This window comes from Rhopalosiphum maidis, chromosome 3 (assembly GCF_003676215.2).
Source record: "Rhopalosiphum maidis isolate BTI-1 chromosome 3, ASM367621v3, whole genome shotgun sequence".
Lineage (NCBI taxonomy): Eukaryota > Metazoa > Arthropoda > Insecta > Hemiptera > Aphididae > Rhopalosiphum > Rhopalosiphum maidis.
Window position 1 is genome coordinate 58,306,287 of NC_040879.1, and position 25,158 is coordinate 58,331,444.

At 28.0% G+C, this 25,158-nt stretch overlaps 2 protein-coding genes and 1 pseudogene across 2 annotated transcripts; 1 reads left to right on the top strand and 2 right to left on the bottom strand.

Annotated features, from left to right (window-relative positions):
- The first annotated feature begins 6,602 nt into the window (after window positions 1-6,602).
- LOC113558255 (52 kDa repressor of the inhibitor of the protein kinase-like) lies at window positions 6,603-7,904 on the top strand. The gene is made up of 2 exons (XM_026963733.1): window positions 6,603-6,959; window positions 7,038-7,904. Exons 1-2 carry the CDS (start codon window positions 6,603-6,605, stop codon window positions 7,902-7,904), a joined length of 1,224 nt encoding a protein of 407 aa, XP_026819534.1.
- An 11,963-nt stretch (window positions 7,905-19,867) lies between these two features.
- On the bottom strand, window positions 19,868-20,458 carry LOC113558256. The gene has a single exon (XM_026963734.1). The coding sequence runs from the start codon at window positions 20,456-20,458 to the stop codon at window positions 19,868-19,870; it is 591 nt and encodes a 196-aa protein (XP_026819535.1).
- A 1,359-nt stretch (window positions 20,459-21,817) lies between these two features.
- Window positions 21,818-22,830, bottom strand: LOC113558257 (annotated as a pseudogene).
- Between the last annotated feature and the right edge of the window lie 2,328 nt (window positions 22,831-25,158).

Below are 25,158 nucleotides of genomic sequence, written 5' to 3' on the forward strand. Positions count from 1 at the left end.
TATTCCACGGATGTAATATTTTCCCACGAAATAAAAAAATTATCGGCACTTGCTTTTGTACCTATTGACAACATTATTTCTGCATTTGTAAATATGGATGAGCGAATAAATAGTAGGTACTACGAATAACAATAAATACTTATAAGTAATAGCACATAACTTAGTATTATAATAGTTATAATAACTAATAAGTATAATACTTTTTGACAAAAAACGTATCATTTAAATATTTTTTAATTTATTTTTTTGTATTTTATAAACTTTAATAATAATTATATTGTATTACTATCTATGTAGCTTTTATAAAAAGGTTTAAATTTTGAATTACTGTTTACGCGGGATATTTTGTTTTCGGGATATTTTTACCGGTATATTTTGACGTGTATTTACAACACAACTGTAAATGTCATGGAAATGCCAAATGTGTTATTATAAGTTGTATGATTTTGAATGTAAGATTAATTTGTAAATAACATAATATAATATTTTGTTGAAATTTTGAATAATTTTTGACACAAATTTAATCATAATTTAATTTGATATTGTCGGGCAAGTGTAGTATCGGGCAATTAAGGTGTCAGGCAATCGAATGCCGGGAAAATGTACTGATCCCTTAGGAATGTTATTGCCTTTATTGGAATGAAAACAAATAAAATTAACATACCAATAAAACAACATAAATATCATTATAATGTATTATGTATATATTGCTCAGAATTAATTTTTAAGGGGCCCCCAAAATTCAACCCTGGGTCCGCCACTGCCACTGATACTAACCTAGTGTCTGCAAAACTAGAGATTATTTTTTGCTAGTCGTTCATGTCACCTTATCAAATGCGGATGTCTTGTACTAATTTAAGAAATAAATTTCGCAAAAATAGTTTAAGTTGTTTAAGACTAGAGTCTAGAATGCTCATTCAATATTAATTATTAAAACAGTATGTGATGTAGTAAATACTTAGTGGTATATAACAGGTTTAAATGCTTACTATATAATTGTGTACCTAAAATAGGTTTATTTTATAGGTAGTAAATCCGATGGGTACAACATGATTGTGCACTTTTTCATTTTTTGACCCGACTAATTACACCACAATTAAGCATCAAATGATATAATATGTAATACTAATATACCTACATAATATATTATGTATATACTATATACGATGTATAATTTATGTATGAACAACATAAAATAATATATTATACAAAATGCGTATTTTCTGTTATTTTGATATTACACAATTTTCGATTACCATCAACTTATAAGCCTTTAAGTAATACTGGTGAATTATTTTGTCATATGGAAATCATTTCAAGTCCGGTGATGTTTAATTGTGCTACTAATCATGAAATACTAATAATAATGTAATTATTATCACATATGTTATATATTATAATATATCAAAATGGTTTTTATATACATATAGTGTATAGTTTTTCGACTTAAAAATCAACTCAAACAAGTCGAACACATATATATATATATAATATATGGCTTACAATTGTAAAATTGTGTTTGAAATTGAAGGTATAATGTATAAAGTATATTTAACTATCATTGGCTCAATCAACTGTTTATTTCAAATTTGAAAAGTGCTCATACATTAATAAAATTAACATAATGAAAAAATAAATTACGAAAAGAGCAAGAAAACAACATTTGTTATTTATAACGGATACTTGGGAAAAGTTAAAAAATAATAAAATATTAATGAATAATTATTTGCCGACTAACAGACTAGATATGTTTTTTTGCTAGTCACTAAAATCCATTTTGTTAAGTACAATTACATATTAGAAAAAGTATGATTGTGATTCATATGTTTTAATAATTGTGAATGAAAAAAAAAATCGTAATTTTTGTTATTTTTATATTACACAATTTTCCATTCCACAACAAATTATTAAGATTGGCTTGGTTATAAATTGTTTTTTTTCTAAATGATAAATATAGTATATTATATTATATTATACTAAGATATCATAGTCAAAATATTATTTGTTGTCGATATTATACAACATATACCAAATTAAACAAGAAAGCATTGATTTTTCACCATATTTTGATTATTTTTATAATTTTATCTGAACTTTGACTCGGTGTAAGGCAATACGATATAGTAGGGAGGTAGGAACCTAATAAAGATAATATTTTCAAAAAAAAGTGATATCGGCGTTGGACATTGGTATTTATATTTTATGTTTCATTTATAATTCGTATCGTGTATAGAGTGAACATGTCACGTGTGATTATTAAAGTGAATATCAAAATTCAAAAGAAATGCCTAACTCCAAGGTTAGGTCCAAAATCCATTTTTTAAGTACAATTACATATAAGAAAAAGTATGATTGTGATTCATATGTATTAATAATTGTGTATGAAAAAAAAAATCTTACATTAAAACATGTTGATGATGTCAAGATACATTCAATTTAGAAAAAAAAAATGTTTAATCACGCTAACGATGATAGTTTGTTATCAAAATAATTCGGCTGTTATTTATCCTATCTCCTATAATAGTTATTAGTTACTCATCACCGAGTCGCGTCCATAATTATTATGTATTACAATAATATTTATTATACTTATTGTAAACTGTAAGTTATTTCTATGGTCTATCATTCAAATATATCAATTTATTAAGTATTAAAATAATAAAATTGTAAATTAATACTTGTGTTGAGCTATATATTAATGAATAGCATAAATACGCCCAAAAGATTATAAAACAAATACACAGAAAAATTGTTTATTTCAATAAATTAAAGGTAATTTAATTTATTTCTATTCCATTTATACTCAAACAGTGCCCCAAAAAAATAATAAATAAATATAAACATAAAAACTTTTACTGTTACCGTTTATTTTACATTTTATTGCATTATTTAATAATAACTGTTTAAGAGTAACATCAAAATTTTAGTACATTAGGAAACAGATACTGTATTTGCTCAAAAACATTATAATTATTTAAAATATTTCTTTTTTTCATTTCTTAATTTGATTATTTCTATCAGGTCTGGAAGTGTTTATACATTTATATAACCTCTATTTGATATTTTACATATTAAATTCGTGAAGATTTTATTTTTGATAAATATTGGTAAAGCATTATCTTATACAATTATGTTTTTGATGTTGGTGGTTTTTAATAATTAATAAAGAAATTAACAGAATGTTTTCTTTATTTAAGTATGCGCAAATTGTAATAAAATTTGTATTCAACAATATGATTATCAATAAAATTAAGTTTAAATATATTTACTTATGAAATAATAATATAAACGGCGTGGGTGTAATACAAATAACAGCCAAGTCAGTGCACTTTTTTTTTTACTACACTAGTCTTTACATATGACGCTTAAAAACTTCATTAAAAAGTAATCTAAACTATTTACTGTTTTCTTGTTAATTATTTTTTGAGGAATAATCCCACATATAAATCCATTTAAGCTGTAATCCATTTTCAATGGTTCCGGAGGTAATATTAGTTCATCAACGACTTGTTGACCACCATATTGACGAGATAAACATTTTTAATTAATAATAACAGCATTTAATTTTTGTTGAATCATTTTCAGCTAGTAAGCAAATAACCTATTATAAAATGTATTTATTTACTTGAGGTTCAAATGGCATCATTGTAAAAATAGAAGCACACTTTGCACCGATATCCTTTGAAAAATTATAATCATTTAAAATATTTCTTTTTTCATTTCTCAACTTGTTTATTTCTACCAGGTCTGGAATTCCTTGTATATACATTTGATTTATTTGCTAGTGTACCTGTAAATACGAGTATATACAATGTCAGTGATGCACATTTTTCTGAACTGGATAAGCGTAATTTCGTTTAGCAAACTGCTCATTGTATAATATTTTGGAAACAACAAATTTTGGTCTTCGCCAAAAGCGTGCCTAGACAAATTGTAATACAAGTACACTCCTGAGAAAACGAAAACAGTTTCATAAATAAACAACTCTTGTCGTCACTGATAATATTTATAAAGAATGTTTATATGACTATATATCTATATTACTTTCAACTTCTTGCATTTATTTTGTTCACCGGAAATGAATGTCATTCTGATATGTATATCGGAGTGCGTGCTTAACGCTGCCAAATGAACAATGTTCGCCAATATACTAGGTTTGGTTCTTTCAGCTACCATCGATAACATATTTGAATCGGTGGACAACACCTACACGGTGACCAGAACAACAGCCAACGCCATTACCATTGTATGCTGATTGAACCTTTGTACAATATCCTGAGAAATACATACAACCATTATCATAATAAACTACACAAACTGCGAGAATATTATAATGTGATACACAACATTTGTTAAGTCAATAGGTATAGTATAATATTTTATTTTATAAATAATAAATGTTAATAATACATTATGGATTGTGAAATAATCATAATCAATAATACATTTATAATTACGATATAATCATATATTTTTTATTACTCTGTGAATTATACATATTTTTTTTCGCATGCTATTTGTTTCCGTTTTCTGTTTCCCGAGTGTAAATGCATAATACCTAATTACTTATATAACAGGTCTAACATAAAAATACGCAAGACAATTTAACGCACGACCTTTATAAGTTATATTTGTATTTATTATTTAACTGTTTTTTTTTTTATCCATATTATTTAGGATTATTAACCATGATTATAAATAAATAAAGCTTGTTTAAAATAAAATAGTATTCCCTTCTACTTCTACTTAAATGCATAGGTATATCAAAAGTTATACATCTATGTCATTATAAGCTAAAATATAATATATAATAATGAGCTAATTTAAGTTTTTTACAAATTTTCTTTTATATCAACACGAATTGAAGAAACCGTAAAATATAATTTTAAATAATCTCAACAATTTCAATAAGTTGGATTGTAGAAACTAAGTTTTCAGATATTTTATATTTTTGTTGTAATTTACATCGATATTAGTGCATTATAAATAAACGTTTCACTTTGAAACTCGATCAATTTTGCGTGCTATCTCGCATACACGTTACGTTAGACTTTACTAGGTCGTCTCCTCTCACCAGTGCAGGCGCACCACTCCCTTTAACAGTGGCGTATTTACGAGGGGATATGGTGAATAGATCCCCCAAATTCAAGGGCGTATTTTTTTTTTGGGGGGGGGGGGGCGATGGGGCGATCGCCCCCCCCCCTGAGCCTCTGTTTTTTTCTTTTTATTATTTTAATATTTTCGTAATAATATGACGACTTATGAATTATGATACACAAAATGTACACAGAATATATAGTTAAATAATTTTAAATTTTGTTTATCGCACTAGACAGTGAGAAGTCTATGGTTAACAGAAGCTGGTCTATGACGGTTAGAAATATCGTGATTGTAATTGTGATTAGTGGTTATCAATTTATCATACAGTTTATATTTTTCGTTTATCATCTGGTTAACGCTGTTGACGGTTGTGTATTACAATGTAGTTATTGGTTAATATTATATAGACTAATAAGTTTTTTGTGAATGTCAATAATATAGGTACGTTTTTAAAATGAATAAACGAAAACAGTCTATGCTCTTAGAGTTTTGTAATAAAAAAAAGAACAATAGTTCCAATTCTACAGTGGTAACTGCGGATGCCGATGATACAGTTGTAATATCCGAGGTAATACCAGCGTCAACAACAACTTATAATAAAGTAACTACTATTAATATTGAGGTAGAAAATGATATTTCCTCATTAGTTATTAGTAATGATATCGGTCATTATATTAATTCATCACGTGTTATTGAAGATACTGTTAAAATAAAACTTTTGGAAAATAAGTGGAAACCACCCCCAAGCTTTAAATATCCGTTTTCAATTCATAAAAAACAGGGAAAAGAAGAAAAACGGTTTTTGAGGTATAACCATTTTGAACAATTTCCATGGCTTGTTTATTTGGAGTCATTATCTGGTTGTTTTTGTTTATACTGTACATTGTTCTTAGTTCAAAATATTGGTGGAAAACAAAATTCGGAACAATTAAAAAAATTAGTTACAGTTCTTTTAAAGAAGTATGCTAAATTACTAGGCAAACATGGTGATTTGGAAATGCATAGTAACAATGAATATCACAAAAATGCTATCTTACGTTCTGAAGATTTTGTACAAATACATCTCTGTCCCGACAAACGAGTAGATAATTTATTAAGTACCGAACGTTATAGACAAGTAACTGAAAACCGAAATCGGTTAAAGCCAATTGTCGAATCTATAATAGTTTTGGGCCGCCAAAATATTGCGTTTAGAGGACACCGTGACCAAGGAAATTTAACTGATAAACATAATTTAAATGAAATTAAAATATCATCTTCTGTAGTTAACGAAAGCAACTTTTGTGAACTTTTGAGATTCCGTATTGGATCTGGGGATGATTGCTTAAAAAATCACTTGCTTACAGCCATTCAAAAGCAACATATATCTCACATACCACACAAGATCAATTGATTAAATGTTGCAAAGAAGAAATACTAACGATTATTTTAAAAGACGTAAAAAAAGTCAATATTACAGTATTATATTTGATGAGACCACGGACATAGCTTATATTTCTCAAATGAGCTTAATTTTAAGATATATCGATGAAAAAAATCAAGTTTTTGAACGATTTGTCGGATTTTTGAATTGTCATGATAAATCTTATGATAATGCAAATGTTTACGAAGAACTTCAAGTAAACGAATCCAAATTAACTGGAGAAAAATTAGGAGATATTGTAATATCTATTTTAAAAAGCATGTCACTAGATCTTGAAAACTGTGTTGGTATTGGAACAGATGGATGTTCAGTCATGATCTCTCAACTTCGTGGTGCTGTTCAACAGGTCCAAAAACATTGTATAAATGCTGTACACAGTCCCTGTTCTAACCACGCATTAAATTTATCAATTTCAAAGTCATCAGACGTACAGCTTGTAAGAAATACAATGGGTATTATAAAATAAATAATATCATTCTTTAAATTATCATCAAAGCGAAATTTTATTTTGAAGAACAATCTTAAAGAATGCAAACGTTCCATAACTAGTTTATGCGAAACAAGGTGGGTTGAACGTCATACTAGCATTTTTGAATTTCAGTCTTGTTTGTCAGAAATTATAGAAAGTTTAACTGACATATCTGAATGGACTGACCATATTTCTTCGTCAAAAGCTAAAACACTTTTAATGGCTGTAACTTGTTGTGATTTTATTATTACCTTATTTGCATTGACCGACGTTTTAAGTGTTACACTACCAGCCAGTAGACTTTTGCAAAGTTACGATAGAGACATTGCAGAAGCATCTGATATAATCGATGGTATTATACTTACCCTCTCTGGAAAACGATCTAATTGTGAATCGGACTTTTCACAATTATTTGAACAAAGTAAGAATGTTATGAATAAATTGGACATTGATTTAAAATTACCAAGAATTGCCAAACGCCAAACACAAAGATCTAATACTCCTGCTCAATCACTAGAAGAATATTATCGTCGAGTTTTATATATTCCATTACTTGAAAACATTTCAGAAGACTTGCAGTCACGTTTTCTTAGTACAAAAACTAAAACATTTATATTGATGCTGCTTATACCATCCAATGTTTTAAACATATCAAATGACAAAAAACACGAACTTCTTCAGGCTGTAACAAATCACTATGCATACTTGGATATTAATATTTTAGAATTTCAAGGAGAAATAGAACTATGGAAAACCAAATGGATTGAAAGTAAAAATGAATGTAAGTATTTGATTTATATTTGTCTTTCATATCCAAGCATCACTGCGTTCGATGCACACGTCTTATTCCAACTCCGTTATAATTTCGTTGTTATTCTCGCTCTGTGCAACCGATTTGGTTCAAATTTATAGCAAAAATTTACTAACGTTAAACTCTATGCAAGTTAGTAACTTAATTTGTACTGTAAGTGTACTGTTTTCGTAATGCTTACTAAATGTAATTTTTATTTTACCTACATGATATAAGTGTCTAGTGAAATATCTAACAGTCGTTGCGTAAACCGCAGATAACGCCCCGCGTTATCGCGGTTTCGCGTCCGTCGTCCAGCGGTCCGTGACCTTACTCACGTAAGTAATGCCGCCTACTCCAGTTATAAATAGTGTACAAAAAAAACAACCAAATCAACTATTACGGATAAAATTAAAACTAAAAACAGCACTATACAGCCTGCTCGTTTAACAATTCCTACAAATTCTAACAAAAGTCCCTCAATTAATTCTGAACACAGCTCTCAGAGTCGTAATATGAACAACCCTACAGATGGCGAATGGATTTTGCAGAATTCCTCGCAGAAAAATAAAAGGATTCTTTCTAGTTCTTCTTCTGACGTTTCTCATCCGAAAACCCCCCCTCCGCCGAGCAAAAAACTTTTTACAACACGAAATCACTTCGAAGCTTTAAATTCAAATCCAAGTGAAAAAGATTCACCAGACATCGATGTTGACGCTACCTCTGAAGCAGAAGATGTAAATAACGATATCCACATCAAACCTCCTCCCCCGATATTCATGAAAGGTGTGTTAGACTTTCCAAACTTCTGCGCAGCTCTTATAGAGCTAATTGGTGTTGACCATTTCTTTTGCAAATCCACCGGCGACCGTCTAAAAATACAAACCTCAAACCCGGAATCTTATAGAGTGCTTGTTCGCTATCTAAAAGATAGCAAGGCTGAATACCACACCTTTCAATTACGGGAAGATAAACCTTTACGCGTTGTCATTCGTCATATCCATCAATCTACACCTACTGATTTAATAAAATCTGAGCTTGAAGCTCGTCTCTTTGAGGTTAGACAGGTTACAAACATTCTCCACAAGACCACCAAATGTCCACTCCCGCTGTTCTTTGTTGATTTGGAACCAACTGCTCATTCAAATGATATTTACCAGCTATCCTCTCTTCTACATACCAAAATAATAGTTGAAGAGCCTTACAAACCTAAAGTGATCAGTCAATATGTTAACTGCCAGGAGTATGGACACACAAAATCATACAGTGGCTATCACTCACGTTGTGTCAGATGTGATGATCATCATCAATCCTCGTCATGTCCAAAATTGCGCTCAGATCCACCAAAATGCGCACTTTGTTCGGGGGATCACCCAGCAAGTTATAAAGGATGTTCAGTCTACAGAGATCTTCAGCGTGGCAGAAATCAAACTACAAAAAGTAACTTTTTATCTGATAATGTTAGAAATAAGACTACAAATGTAAGAGGCACCCACCCCTTAACAAATGCTCATCCAAACCAACCCTCAAATCATTCTCCCACTTATGCTCAAGCCACTTCTGGTCAATCAGACTATACACTTCCTATTCCAACTCAAGATTTAAGTAACACAATTACTAATTTTCTGGAGGAGTTCAAATCACTTATTAACCCTCTCATCTCTCTACTCAATAAAGTAATCACGAAACTACTTGATAAAATATAAATGTCTAGTAACGTCACAAATAAATCTCTTTTAATACTCCAATTTAATGCTAATGGCTTAAAAAACCATATTAATGAACTTGAAACTGTACTTCACGTTAAACGAATAGATATAGCTCTTATAACTGAAACCCATTTTACCAAATATTCTTCAATCCATATACCTGGTTACAATTTATTGAAAACCAATCATCCTGACAACACTGCGCATGGTGGAGTTGCCATTCTAATTAAATCATCGATCATTTTCCAATCGCTTCCAAATTTTTGCCAACCCTATTTGCAATCCTGTGCTATAAATATTAATTTAAATAACATACTAATCACTATTGCGGCCTTATACTCCCCCCCGAAACACAAGATAACAAACCAAATCCTTACTGACTACTTTCTCACATTAAATCACAAGTTTATAGTTGGAGGTGACTATAATGCTAAACACTTGTCATGGGGTTGTCGTACAAATAATCCGCGTGGATTAGTTCTTCAAAATTTTATATCATCCAAATATTTCAAAGTTCTTGCTCCACCTGGTCCTACATATTGGCCGACCTCCACACACAAGTCGCCCCCCCCCCCCTGAAAACAGGGCCAGAGACGCCCTTGCCCCAATTGGTCTTTTTTTTTACTTGATAGGTCTAATAATATCGTACATATATTACAGAAATACAGAATACAATTATTGAAAATGCTACATTTTATTATAATATTGAAATTTAAAGAATTTGGAAATATTAAAGTTGATGGCCGTAGTCAATACGCGACTTACTGCTAAATATGTATATGATTGAAAACAATTCGTATTGTAAATCGTAAAATTCCGTCAATCGTCATTATTGTCAATAATAATCCGGCTATTATCATGCTTTTAATAATAATTAATAAGCGTTTGGCTGCTATTTCAAAACTTATTGCAAGGTACATATATATATATAGAAATAGGCATTTTAAACAATAAGTATTAATAATTAAATGGTATACAAATAATAAACAAACTTAAACACTAAATACGAGTTATTACTTATTTTTATAATATTTTTTATTGCATTAGTTCATTTTTAATCAGGCATAATAATTCACTATTCATTATAATCGAACACTCACGTTAGTGCTAGTGCCGAACTTCCACCTAGGTAAACTAAGCAGCCGCCTAGCTGTCATTAGTCTTTACCTTCCCAGGGTCCAGGCTCCCGGCCAAGTACCAAAAAATAGCCTTTCCTTAGTACCTGTATTGAGACCCTGAGATCTTTAAGTTCGGAGAACTTGGCTGGTGCATTATTTTTTACTGTTTTGATTTTTCGTCCTATACAGATATATTTGTATATTTATCAATAAGCACTACTATTGTATTCTTATGGTTTACTCCATTTTATAAAAAAATGACAATGAATAATAAATCTTCAAAACAAAAAAATACAGTCTTATATATTTATGTGTAGGTACTTATTGATAATAAGTATATAAATTTTCAACATTTTTGAAAAACAATAGTAATAGTAAGTGTACTCACCCCCACGGTAGAGGAAATTATATGTTTGCCAATGTATATCCCTCCCTAGACAAAATCCTAAATATGCCACTGCTCTTTAATAACAACTCTTTCATGAGTGCAAGAGCACCATACAAAGTTTTCTCATTTTCTGACGATGTATCTAGTAGAAGCGTTGCCGGGTTTCCAGTGGCGGCTTGTAGTGTTAAAAATAGGTGGTGCACAAAATAATAACTAACAAGTATTGACTATGATTTAACACGTTTTTACTGTTTTAAATTAATGCATCTTATTAATATATAAATCATTTAATAATATTACTATATTATTATTTAATTATTACATTAATAACTTAATTATAATTAAAAAATTAAAGGTTGAAACTTGTAAGATTACGTTTATTTTAAAAATCGGTTCGCGGTAATAACTGCGCACCAAGTTGCATTGTATTTCCTTATCCCTGAATCATTAACCATACGTTCTTTATACGAGTATGTGGTGCTTTCACAGCGTTGTGCATCAATTGATGTGTGCATATTACATAACTCTTTTTACTTGAGTAACAATAATATAGTCATGACATTCTAATTTTCTACCGAAAAATATTTTTGAATAATTTTTTTTTGTTAACACCCCAACGTTCTTACACAACGTCGCATTTTCATCGTTCAACAATAATAATATTATGTTACATGAATACAATTCCAAGCGACCGCGAATCATCACCTTTTGCTGAACAATGGCATCGCTTCTTGTGGGTTTTGTGTCGCAGAATAATAATAATAATAATAATATGAATTGTACCAAATATTTTAAAATAATATTATTACAGCGATGGCGGTTCTTTGTTTTGTGGACAATAATACGATTTATCCACCCCATGACGGTGCTACTAAAAATACTGTAATACATATACATTGTACAGCAATTTTTGTTATTAGGATAATTTTAAATTAAATAAGAATCTTTAAAAATAATAATTTGATTTTTATTACTGTAAAAAATTAATTGAGAATACTTTGGACATTTTTGCGAATAATAATCGAATTTAATGATGGTTGTTATTAAAAAATATATTTGTGTTCTATTAACTAATAATTAAACATTGTATACGTAAATATACAATAATATAGTAGGGATACGTTGAACCATAAATAAAAGACGTTAAAATCGGTACATTAATGGTATGTTTGCAATTGTACAAAATAGAAATAGAACAAATTTAATAACATATACCTAACTGTGTAATAATAGGTAAATAGGTCGAATAACATGAGTAATATTTGATCTAATTTTTTATGTAAAACAAACCATTACGGCATAGCGTGTGCCGAGTGATGTTGGAAACAATTTATCGATTATAACTTAAAATATACTCCTAATATTACATTATGTATTATGAAGACTATGAGTTGAATACATACATATATATATATATATATATATATATATTTATTTATTTAATATTACACAATTTTTACTTAATGTATAAATAACTAAATTTTACAAAGTTATTTTATTTAAATTTCTACGATATTCTAACATTTTTTCGGCAAATTTGTCAACTAACATGTTTATATCTAAACTGCGCATAGATTAACACTAATTTAATTTGAAAAAAGCAATTATTCAATTTTTTTTCACGGGAATTAAATTTACTTTACCCAAGGGCCCAATAACCCCTACCGCAATACAGGGTCTGCGGGCCCCTTTACGCCACTGCTATGGCTATATATGCTACTGTTGACAATAAGAGGCCACATTTTTTATTTTGCCTAAGACCATAAAATGCCTAAATCAGGCCCTGGTTGTAAGCTCTATTTTAATAGCACACTGTAGAAATCGTTTGTGATTTTTATTTGTTCGTTCCTGGAATTCCGAAAATGTCATTTAGGCTGGGATCACACTATGCGTTTTGTCGGTTGCCGACTAACAGGAGCCGATTGGTAATTGATCCGCAACATCCAAAATAAAATAGGTTTAAATATAAAACGCGTTATCAGGGCCAGACTAGACCGATTTGCGGAACCGATTAAAAACCGTCTGGAAGCGACCGCAACGTGTTGCAGCCCAACCGTCCGGATGCGTTTCGGGATGTAAAGTACAACAGATGCAATTCAGTTTGTTCGATCACACTTGCACGGATTATCGGTGACCGAAATTGAAAAATTTATGAATAATTAATAAACATTTTTAAATTTAAATGATTAAAAACTTATAAAATATATTTGTAATATACATTTATATATTATAGATGTATATTATTACCCATTAGGTAGTATAATAAGTTGATACACGTTTTAAATAAAAACAAATAATTCAAATTAACACGATATTTTTGTTATTTTTTTTTAAAATTATCAATAAATTATGTTTGATACGGAAAAATTAATTTTTGAAGTTCAAAACTTCCTATGCCTTAGTGACATGAGTTCTCCTTTGTACAAAGATAGGGATTTCAAAAGATCGTGTTGGCGCAAAGTGGCAGAGTACCCCGAATGGTTGAACCTCGATGACAAAGAAAAAGAAGAAAAAGGTAAATACTAAATTATATGAATATAATACTACAATTTATAATAATTATAAAATAAATCAGATTAAATTTAGTGTAATATAAATAAAAATATTTCATTAAAATTATTTATATTGAAATGGTACCGCCCCTTCAGTATCAAAATAGTCAGCATAATTATCCCTTGTTTCTATGGCTCCAGAAGTAACATTTCTTCCATGAAGCTGCAAATTATTTAATTGAACATTGAAATTCTCTTCAATCTCTTCATAATTACATCCATCTCTTTTTCTTACGAAATTATGGAGAATGCAGCATGCCTTCACAATATCGTCACAAAATTCTGGTTCAACCAAAATGGCAGTATGTAATACTCGCCATTTATTTGCAAGTACCCCAAACGCACATTCAACTGTTCTTCTTGCTCTAGATAATCGGTAATTAAATATATGTCTAGTGTCATTGAGACCACGACCTGGAAAAGGTCGCATTACGTTTGTATGAAGGCCAAAAGCTTCATCAGCAACGAATACAAAAGGTTATATATTATTTTCGGAAGATGGCAATGCTCTGTGTTTAGGAATTTGAAGTAAATTTGAATACAATTTTTGTCCAAATACACTTTCCCGAACACACTTGGATCAGCTTCCTTTCCATAGGCATCAACATCAATTGAAATAAAATTTAAATTGGCATCTACCACAGCCATCAACACAATTTTTAATCAAATATATTACATTCATGTCACAATAGGTTATTGAGTTAAGAAGAAAAATGAATAAGATAAAAGAATTGTGTACTTCTACAAATGAGGAAGTACTAATTAAGACAATCCAAAAACTGCCAAAAAATCAGCAGGAAGCAGTAAAAACATGTTTTGACGCTTCAAAAGTAGAAAGTTCTAATGGCCGTCATTATACACTTAAATGGATATATGAGTGTATGCTTATAAGAATAAAAAGCAGAATACATAATATCCTGGCACTTCCCTCTGTAGAAACAATTAGAAAGTACTTAAAACACACTAAAGACGTTTATGGTTTTCAGCCCAGTACTTTAACATGATTAAATGAGAAATCAAAACATATAAATATAAATAAAAGAAGAGGTAAAATTTTTTTATTGTTTATTTATTGAAAAAAATACAATTAATTTTTATTTAATTTATAAAAAGGTACTCTATTGTTGGATGAAATGAAAGTTTCAGAACAATTAGTATTTGATAAGGAAACTTTAAAAGTAAATGAATTTACAAATTTGGGAAAATATACTCCACTTGACCAAAAACAAAAAAAAAGGAAGAGACCAGGGTTAGGTATTAATGTTTCAGCCATTTAGAGGACAGTGGGTCCAAGCAGTTGCATGTTTCCTTAGTAGAGGAGCAGCAAATAGTGCAGTGCTTCGTCAAATAGTTATAGAAGCAATTATATTAATTGAAAAATCAGGTTTTTTTGCGGATGTGGTAACTACTGATGGAGCTGCTTGGAATAGAGGAATGTGGAATAAATTTGGAATAAGTGAAAATGTTGTGAGCTGTGAACATATTTTTGATAATAATAGAAGACTATGGTTTATGTCAGATTTCCCACACCTGATAAAAAATTTAAGAAATTCCTTGATTAAGCAAAACGAAACATGGCTAAATATAATCTATTTTTTACATAAGAAATTACTATTTATATAATAGAAACATATTATATAATATACCTACTTTAAGAAAATATTTTTTTATTGATTTGTTTATGAACCCAATTAGACACCTAAAGGAGGAATACAAATAAAACATTGGGATTCTGTCGTAGATGAAGAGAAATTGCAAAAATACTCTTTGAAAATTTCAAAGTTACAAACAGAAGATGTGCATCCAAAATTTTACCAAAAAATGAATGTTGGACGTGCATTTAGAGTAATTTATGACATACATATTTTCATACAAAACATTTAATAATTATAATAAAGTTATTTTTATTTATTAAAAATGTTGTTTTTATGAACAGTTCTTTAGTGAAGATACTTTTATAGCGATGGAGTTGTATAAATCCAACAATACAAAATTAGAGAGATGTGAAAATAGTATTAGTCTTATAAAAAAAGTACACAACATTAATAAAAACAATAAACTCTCAAACACAAAATGGAGCCTTTAGAATAAATTCACTAGAAGAAAGTGTTAGAATTTTAATTACCTATAAAAAAAATTGTATGCAAACTTTTAAGATAAGTTGAGCACTATATATTACATACAACTTTTTTTTTTGTTTTTGTTATAGTGTATCAAAGAATTTCTCGTATATTTAATTGATTGGGAGTCAAGAGCCAAAAGTTTAGGTTATGATTTCATAACTGATAATACGTGTTATGGCTAAAAAGTAACTTTAAAAGCTACTTTAGAACTTTTATCCTTTTTCTGTGCTGAATGTGATTATTATTTTCTAATGACATCACGCTTAAACCAGGATAGTTTAGAGGTAATTGAACCTACCATATTCATCAACAATATGATAAATTATATATTTAAAAATAAAAATTACTTTTGGAGATTTTTCGAAATGATGCGTTCAACTCGTGGTTCAAATAATTATCTGGATGCCATTCTTTTTATTCAAATGTTCAGGTTACTAAGCACATATTGACTTGTAAAGCCTCCAAAGGGTTCCAATTTTTCCGGTGGAGATATGATAAATACTCTTTTGAATATTAAAGACATAACCAACACTAGTGGATGAGCCCAAAGAATAAACCATGAACTAGATCAAATTTTAGACAAAGGACATTCTGAAAATTTGAATTTGCATCATATATTCATGATCATGATTATAGTTTGCCTGATACTTCAAGTTTAATTTTATCTTACTTAGCTGGATATATTGCTCGAAAATCAACCAGATTTACCAAGTGCCAAAGATGTCTTTTAACTTTAAAAAAAATGAACTTATTTCATCTAGAGACCAACTTATTGACATGTGTTCCAAAGGATATTTGATTCGTCCATCAGATTGTCTTTTTGTTCTCATTTTAACACTAGAAAAAATTACATTACAGACTTTAATTTCTGAAGAATTAAATGTAGACACAGTTTTTTTTATAACTTCTAACTTATGGACGGACACAGCATCTTTACCATTTGTTGGTTGAGAAGAACACAATCTGGATTTGACAAAAAGTATTGTATTACGCTTTTTTATTACAATGCGTATGCTTTTTATTGTAAGACGCACAAACTACAATGAAACTACAAAAAAATAAGGAAAAATCCAAGTGCAGTAGAAAATTTTCAAAACTTTAGTTCATGTATTATTTATATACATACCATTTTGCATTAAACTCGTAGTTATTATAGAATATTTTGAATTTTAAACTTTTTTTACAGGGAACACCTTTTGAACTTTAATTGTATATTTAAGAATACTTTAATATAACCAGGTAATAAATAATGAATGATAATTTATATTTCATTCAAATTCAAAAAAAACGTACATTTATAGTAAAATACATATAATATGTGGTAAAACGTAGCCCTCTAATCGAACGACGCGCTCCTAGTGGCAAAAAACCGTGCGACTTTTGTCGGGCTATATTTTGTATACAGTGTTTGGTCTCTTTATCTCTAATCTTCATGAATAAATTATTAAAATTATTATCTCTATCTGTGTTTAGAATGTTTGGATGTCTAGTGACCATAAATTACAATTTACAACTATACGGTTAAAGATATAAATTGTATAAAAATGTAGTTCTATAAAAATAATTAATATAACTAATAAATAAATGTGATTAAAAAAAAAAATAATAGTAACTATAAAATTTTAAAGATAATAATTGAAAAAAAATATTAGGATCATAATGTCTATAATTTTCATAATTTCAATCTAATAAATGTTAAACCATTAGATATATGATTATGATGAGTTGGATACATATTTTCTACATTGCTTAGTACAACGCATACAAGAATTACAAGATTTGATATTACGGATATATTAAATTCCTGGTAATGTTTGTAAAAATACAATTGTTTAATGTTTTATATGGTTTACATACAAAATGTGGAACATTCGACGTAACATTTTTAAGGATGGATTTTATTAAACTGAAACATGGCAACAAAATCAGTAATATTTTTAAAACTGGTCCTATGTCTGTTGTATATATAATTTTAAAAAGTAATTAAGCAAATTTTAGTTGCTATTTATGTGCTAATGTTAAGGTAATATTTTTTCTAGTTCTAATAAAATGTGCTGTTTATTTTAGTTCTATATGATTAGCTTTGAAACGTGTAGACTAAACAAAAGATGGACCAGCATTTTTTATAATTTATGGGCAACGTATCATAATATGATAATATTTTAGTTTCAAAGTGTTTTGAAATAACAGTATGCACAATTCATGGTGATCAGAAATAAGTGATTGCAATAGTGTTACACCTTGATTTTGCATCCCTTCACAAAAAATAATGTTAATACAATTTAAATTAACTCATGAATTCCAAAATTGAGATTCTTTTGGAACCAAATCTCATATAATCAATCCATGATATTTTGTAAACCTTAACCTTTCAGAAACTGATATTTTGAGATATCCATCTCATTATAAACTAGAACCTGTAATTAATTTTAGACTACTTCTACTGTCTAATTGCCCATAATTAGATGATTTTTTTATTAATAGTAATAGATACAATCTTTACTTAAAATATCAGCTAAATAATCAACAGGATCTCTTAAGTTGCTATCATTTTCTATAGATTGTTGATGACATTTTTTTTTATGAGTTTTACAGAATCAACAATGATGATTTGCAAAAAAAAACATCATTAATTAAAGATACAATATTTCTTGGAATTGAAACAATGGCATTCTACAAAATATTAATATAATTATAAATTATTAAGGAATATATTTGCAAAAATTAATGTTTAATATTTACAGGAATATTCACTGTAAAAGCATTTGAATTTTCTATTTTAGATGGTCTTATTACTTTTTTGTTTTTCATCACAATATTGACCGGAAAATATAAAAAAGGTGACAATTAGAGTACAGCCAAATTATGATCATCTGAAAAACTATTAAACACTAAGAATGTTTAAATAAATGGTTGGTTAAACAAGAACCAGTTATTTGATTTTTGATTGGTCTCAAAAATTATTGTCCTTAAAAATCTAAAAATATTCACTTAAAATAATTGAAAAAAATAATGCTCATAAACATGCATTTTAAAAAAGTAGTTCTAAATTAAAACATCTTAAAACTCTCAATACTATCTCCGTTGATGGAAATTCTAAAATTAAAATGTATATATTTTTTTAGTATGGTGCGAACTGTATTTAAAAACAACTAGTATTTAAGTATTATACAGATAATAAACATAATAAACACATTTTAAAATATATAATATATTATGTTTTTTACCAAATTGATAAAATAATAATTCAATACTTGAAACATATGTACATAAATAATTAAATTTGTTTATTCATAAATTATTAAAAAACATAATATAAAGCAAAAGAAAAGTCTGAATACAGCACACCTTAAATATTTAAGCAACTGCAGGAAGACTGATGATTCATTATGTTCTACTAATCAGCCAAAATTAAGAAAATATATTAGATTATTCAATGGTAATAAAAGATTACCATGATCAAATAGAAACTTTCTAATATCTAATAATAATATATATAGGTATATAATGTATTCAATACTGTATTATTCAACAAGTTTCAGATTAGAATTATTATATTTAATTATTATTGTAATATTATACATACACTAATATTATAGTAGTATTATTATCATACTATATATAGTATTTATAATTACTTACATATTATATTATTCTTTAAAATACCTATTGTTAAAATAAATGAAAATATTATATTTTTTATGTACAGCAAGTATACTTGTCAAAATAATTTGAAAGTTAAATCTATACATGATACTGATATATCATTATGTAACAAGAATTTACAATTATTATATTTCTATAAAGCAGACCACAAAGGTATAAACAATAATATTACACATTTATTTTTATTTATTTATTTTATTTTATTTTATATATGTATACATGAATATTGAATCTAACTGAGAAAACATTTTCTAAATACATAAAGGTAAAAAAAAAAATAGGTTTTAAATTAAAATACATTATGTGGAAATGTAAGTATACAATGATAGTGTCGAATTAAATTTGAAACAAAAACGCTTTTATAACACAATGGAATAGTACCTAGAAAAGGGTACCTTTAGTTTTGTTAATATTAGAGAATAGAGGCATAAAACATTTTATTCTATAATATTATTTACAAACATTAAAAATAAATACATTTAAAAATGATATATAATAATATATTGTAAACAATTAATATTTATTTTATTCACTTGTTAAGTAGCCGTGCGATTTTACATTTAGGTCCTGTTCCTTTGTCTTCATCAGATTCTGAAGAGGATTTAGCATATCTTTCAGCATGTGGTGCTTTGTATGAATTGACCAAGTTATTAGCACTAATCTGTATTTTATAATCAAATAAGTTTGGAACATTCATAACAAATGTTAAGCAATGTATCGGTACTAATCTATCAATGACAGAACTATGTTCAAATTCAGTAGGTATGAATTTGTCATGATGCTTTTTTGATTCATCGGTGGCTCCAAGGTAAGCTTTAGGTGCCAACCAGAAGATTGATGCTAGTTTTTCACAAAAATCATTTTCATATAGCTCAATAATTTGTGCATAAAAGATTTTAGGCGATTCTGATTTACATAAAGATACAATATCACCTAGGGTCCAAAGTCGATTCATGTACTTTAAATGTCCAGTCTTACGTAAAGGTAAAGTGTATGGACAGCAATATGCATATGATTTAGATGAAGGAGGATTTTGTTTTGCTAACCAGCGTTTAGTTTTATTTGATCCTGATGATCCAGAAGGTTTTGAAGGTGAATCTTCTTCGCTTGACGAACTCATAATATCAGTCGACAGTGTTAGTGAAGTTTGTATTAAAATTAAAACAACAACTGTTACCTAATAAGACTATTTAGAATTTGATAGTTATTTACTTATTTTACTTTTTAAAAGTCACCGGTGATACAGCGTTTATCACTGCTACTAAATTGTACGATTCGCAGGCGTCCGACTGCCAAAATCACTATCGGTCGCCGGTTAGCAGTCGCAACGTTGCCCACACTGTACGCTTCGATCGATCCGACGCGTCGCCGACGCCTTCCCGTTGATTACCTGTTATCTCCAACCGTGTTTTCGAACTCGCGTTCGGTAATTTGTATTTTGTGTTTGTGTTTGCAATTACTCATTCGTTTTACGAGTTGATAAACATTTTTTGGACTACCGTAAAGACGTCGTCGACGAATAACGCGACCGTCTTCTTTTTGTCGTTAGTCATAAAACCTTGTGTTCTGCTTCCACCACGCTCATCGCATGAACATTGGCTATTTTCTTTCGCTGATGACGCAAGGTTAATCGGTTAAATCTACGTCCTCCCGGACTGAATTATCCAAAATCTTAGTTCATATACTATGGATAGAGCCATGGTATCCATACAAAGAAGAATTGTTGCCGGTTTTAGCGACGGGTCTCTTTATTATTAAGTGCTCGATGTGCTTACGCACGAAGTTATTCGTTACATATTTATGCTATGGAATCCATAGTATGGATTATCATTTATCAGTTAATTATTCTGTTATAATGTGGTACACATTAATTATTAATTATTTATTCTGTGTATACCTAGTTTATGTACATTTGTATACACTAGTAAGTAGGAAAAAAGCAAGTTCGATAACACTAAACTTGGAACTTGACCAAAACTAGCAAAACTTATTTTTATTTATGATTTATGGGCTAGACTAAGACGAGGATCAGTTATCTTTCCCTGTTGGATAGATAACTTCCATTTTTTAGTTTTGACGACTATATGGCAAACTATAATGCATGTGTGTTTTGTTTGAAATTGGTAAAATTAAGTAATCTCGAATTAACTTTGCGTGTGTAAGTCGTTAAATTATTTATTTATAACGGCATAATCATTAATGTAGTGCTGGGATTTTATATATTATTTATTTAAAATATATTTCTTTTAATTGTTCAATTGACTTTTAGTTTTTACTTTTACATAGGCACCAAGTGTAGTCTAGTAGCTGGTTGTCAATTATTAACATTTTATTTAATACTATGGGCTTTGTTAATTTTGATTATGATATATTATATGTAATTGTAGATTAAATTAATATTAAATTATAAATAAAATAAAACATAATTCCACAAAAATATATTTTTATAGTTATTAAGTTATAATAAATTATTAGGAACCTACCTATAGTTGCAAAGTAATGTTGTAATGTTGTTTGCTAATACCACAGACATTGGACGATTTTTTTTCAAGAAGGCTAGCAGTAATTACATCCAACAAAAGATTTCTATGACTTTTATTTAAACTATTATGGCATTTATAATACTTCGCTATCAAAGCACCTTGTGTAGTTTTGGTTAAGACTTCATCCAGAGAAAACTTGTTTTAATGGTACTGGTGCTGGTAATGAATTCGATGAAATTGTGCAGAGTATAGGCGATTCACTAGAATTGTTGTTGTACTTGGACTACTGCCAATCTTTATAGTATCTATGCTTACTTGATACGAATACCCATAGGATAGCGTCTTAGAAGATTGAATATTTGGTCTGTGGTTATATACTGTGATGCTTCAATGTCAACACATTCAGCTGAAAATATATTGCAATGATGGAAATTTTAAAATTTAATTTTCATATTTAAAATCACAAATAATAATATAATTTAAACTGCTTAAATAAGTAACTATATAAATAATTAATAAATAATTAGAAGGTTTTTTTTATTAAATATCAAATGATTTTGTTTGAAATGTCACAATTACATATTGGTATTAAAAAATTTTTTTATTATAAGAAAATATTAAAATAGGTTACCGAACCACAAATACAGCAATTATTTTTATTTAGTTATTCAAAGATAAAACCATTTAATTTAGATTTCTTAATTTAAAAAAAAAAACTTATAAAATTAAATTTTATAGGCCAGGAAAACATTAAATAAATATCTATATAAGAAATAAATATCTCATATTTCATCTATCAAGAAGAGATTTTATTTTATTTTTTTCTATTTCTGATAAAGCAAATTCTTCATTTGACATATTATTGTAAGTTGAAGAATCAGAAGAATCATCAAATCTTGTTACATTTGGTTGGTTATTATCAATAATCTGTTACCTTTTGCAATTCAGTTAACTCTGTAATATCAGTATCTAAATAACTGTCATATCCTTAATTTACCACCTTAGCCATTAACTTGCCAATAATATCATGTGCTTCATTCATATTTTGTATTTGTAATACAAAATATAACCTATATTGCAATTAATTTAAGTATTAATTTTTTTTAACCTCATAGTACTTATTAATTAACCCTCTATGGGTTGAAAATTTAAATAAAAAAAAACCTAACTTATAAAAACTTAATCTTAACTTATAAATAATAATAATAATAATAATAAAACATAAATAAGATTTTTTTAAAATAATCTTTTAATCTAATCATTAATTTTCCATTAGTAACTTGATTAATATCTATTGGCATTAGTGGACCACTAAATTCCTCAATACTTATTAAGCTCTTTGATAGTTTATTTTGGTTTTTGCTAACTTCATACGTTCTAATATATGAACTAAAAGAATACAATTGAATTTGATCAACAATAAAAGATATAGCACTTTTTTGTACTATAACAATTTCAAGTATTTTATACAGACATAAGTTATGTTTAAAACAAGTAACATAACTCCCTATTTTATAATTTGTTCCTTTAAAGTTAATTTTTGAGAAACTAGTAATATTTGTGAACGGTATATTTAAGATATTAGATAAAAATTCAAGATCAGAATAAATTTTATGTTTATTAAAGACAATAAAATCTTTGTTATTTTGTTGATTTAATAAAAAAATGTGCAAATTTAAATGAGTATTTTTATTGCTAAAGTAAGACAAATATTTGTCCTCAAAGTTCCCCTTGCATACATTTTTAGTTTTTTATGTTTGACCTCATATCGAAAATACCAAATGTGTCTAGGAGGTCTAGACTTCAGTATAGATAGATAGTGGGTTAAAATATGATGTTTTGGCTTTAAGTTGTCATTGAAATATAAAATATAATTAGAATTATGTTTATTTATTAAAAATTTTAAATGAGGAACAGAGCTTTTTTGTGTCAATTTATGACTCAATAAAATTTCAATAATTTTCAAAAAGTTTAAAAAAAAATCCCAATTTTATTATCATCTGGTATTAAATATTAATGTTATCATGAGTGGGAAAAAATGAATAAAATACATCATTTGCCTTGCTGACATTTTTAACTAGAATTTAGATAGATGATGTTTCTCTATAAGAGGTGAACAATTTTGTAGTTCTAATTCACCATAGTTGAAATGTTGTTTTCGAAAATTCAGTGTAGGTATGTAAAGTTAATATTTTTAATGTCTGTGTAATAATTAATTAGGTATGTGACATATTGTAATGACCACGGTCTGACTGATGTCCTCAAATATGTCGTGCATTACATCAACACAAAAATTTGTTTCATAGATTTTGATCCTAAAGGGTTATTTATTTCAAAATCGTCTACATACATAAAAAAAAGTTTGAAGTCGTGAATGATCAATTGTATTAAAAATGTTTAAATATTATTTGATTTTGATTAAACATTCTAAATATATATATTTACCAGGCGCAATATCGAAGTTAATCAAATTATCGTTTGCTTTTATTGTTGAAATGCATTACACTAAAGACGACGACTGTCACATCTTCACGATAGCAACAACAAAGTCTACTAAATTAAGACTAAAACTTATAAAAGATGGTTTTGAATACACAATATTAAGAGACAATTTGAACGATATACGTTGGAAATGTTCTATCACTACGTGAATAGGAAAAATTTCGACAAATCATATAGAACCATTAGAACCAGAAATAGGTACCTACTATTTATAAATATTGTATATTGTTTTTTTAATTGTATATTTTAAAATATAACTATAGTCTATTCGTTATTGTTAAAAATATTATTTATTTTTCAACAATTTAACATTGAGTATTTGAGTACCTACATATACTTCACCAAATATTATAGGTACTTACTACTTACATATTATACAAAATAAGTATTTTTATGAACATTTTGTTAGGCTTTTTAAAATCTAATGATTAAAAAGAATTAATTATTTTGATTTTTAGTTAATATACCTACTATATTTTATATTTTTGTTATTTTATTTTATATTTTATTTTACATTACATATGTGTACTTACTACTTAGATAACTATAGACATAATATATATTTTATGTATAAAATAGTATAGTGACCGCGTTCTTGAACTTAAATTTTTACCCGACCGTACAAAATGACCAAAAAACATTTTGCTCTTACCTAGATTTTGGGCTACCTATTTGGGTTATAATGGTCAAACAATTATCGAAACCATTATTTGGGTAAAGAATAAAAAAACCATCATACTAATATCTCAGGTCCAGAAAATCTATTTAAGGTTTTTTTAAATAAGTTTTTCTTTATAAAATTATAAAACTTTTACTCCTTTATACATAAACAATT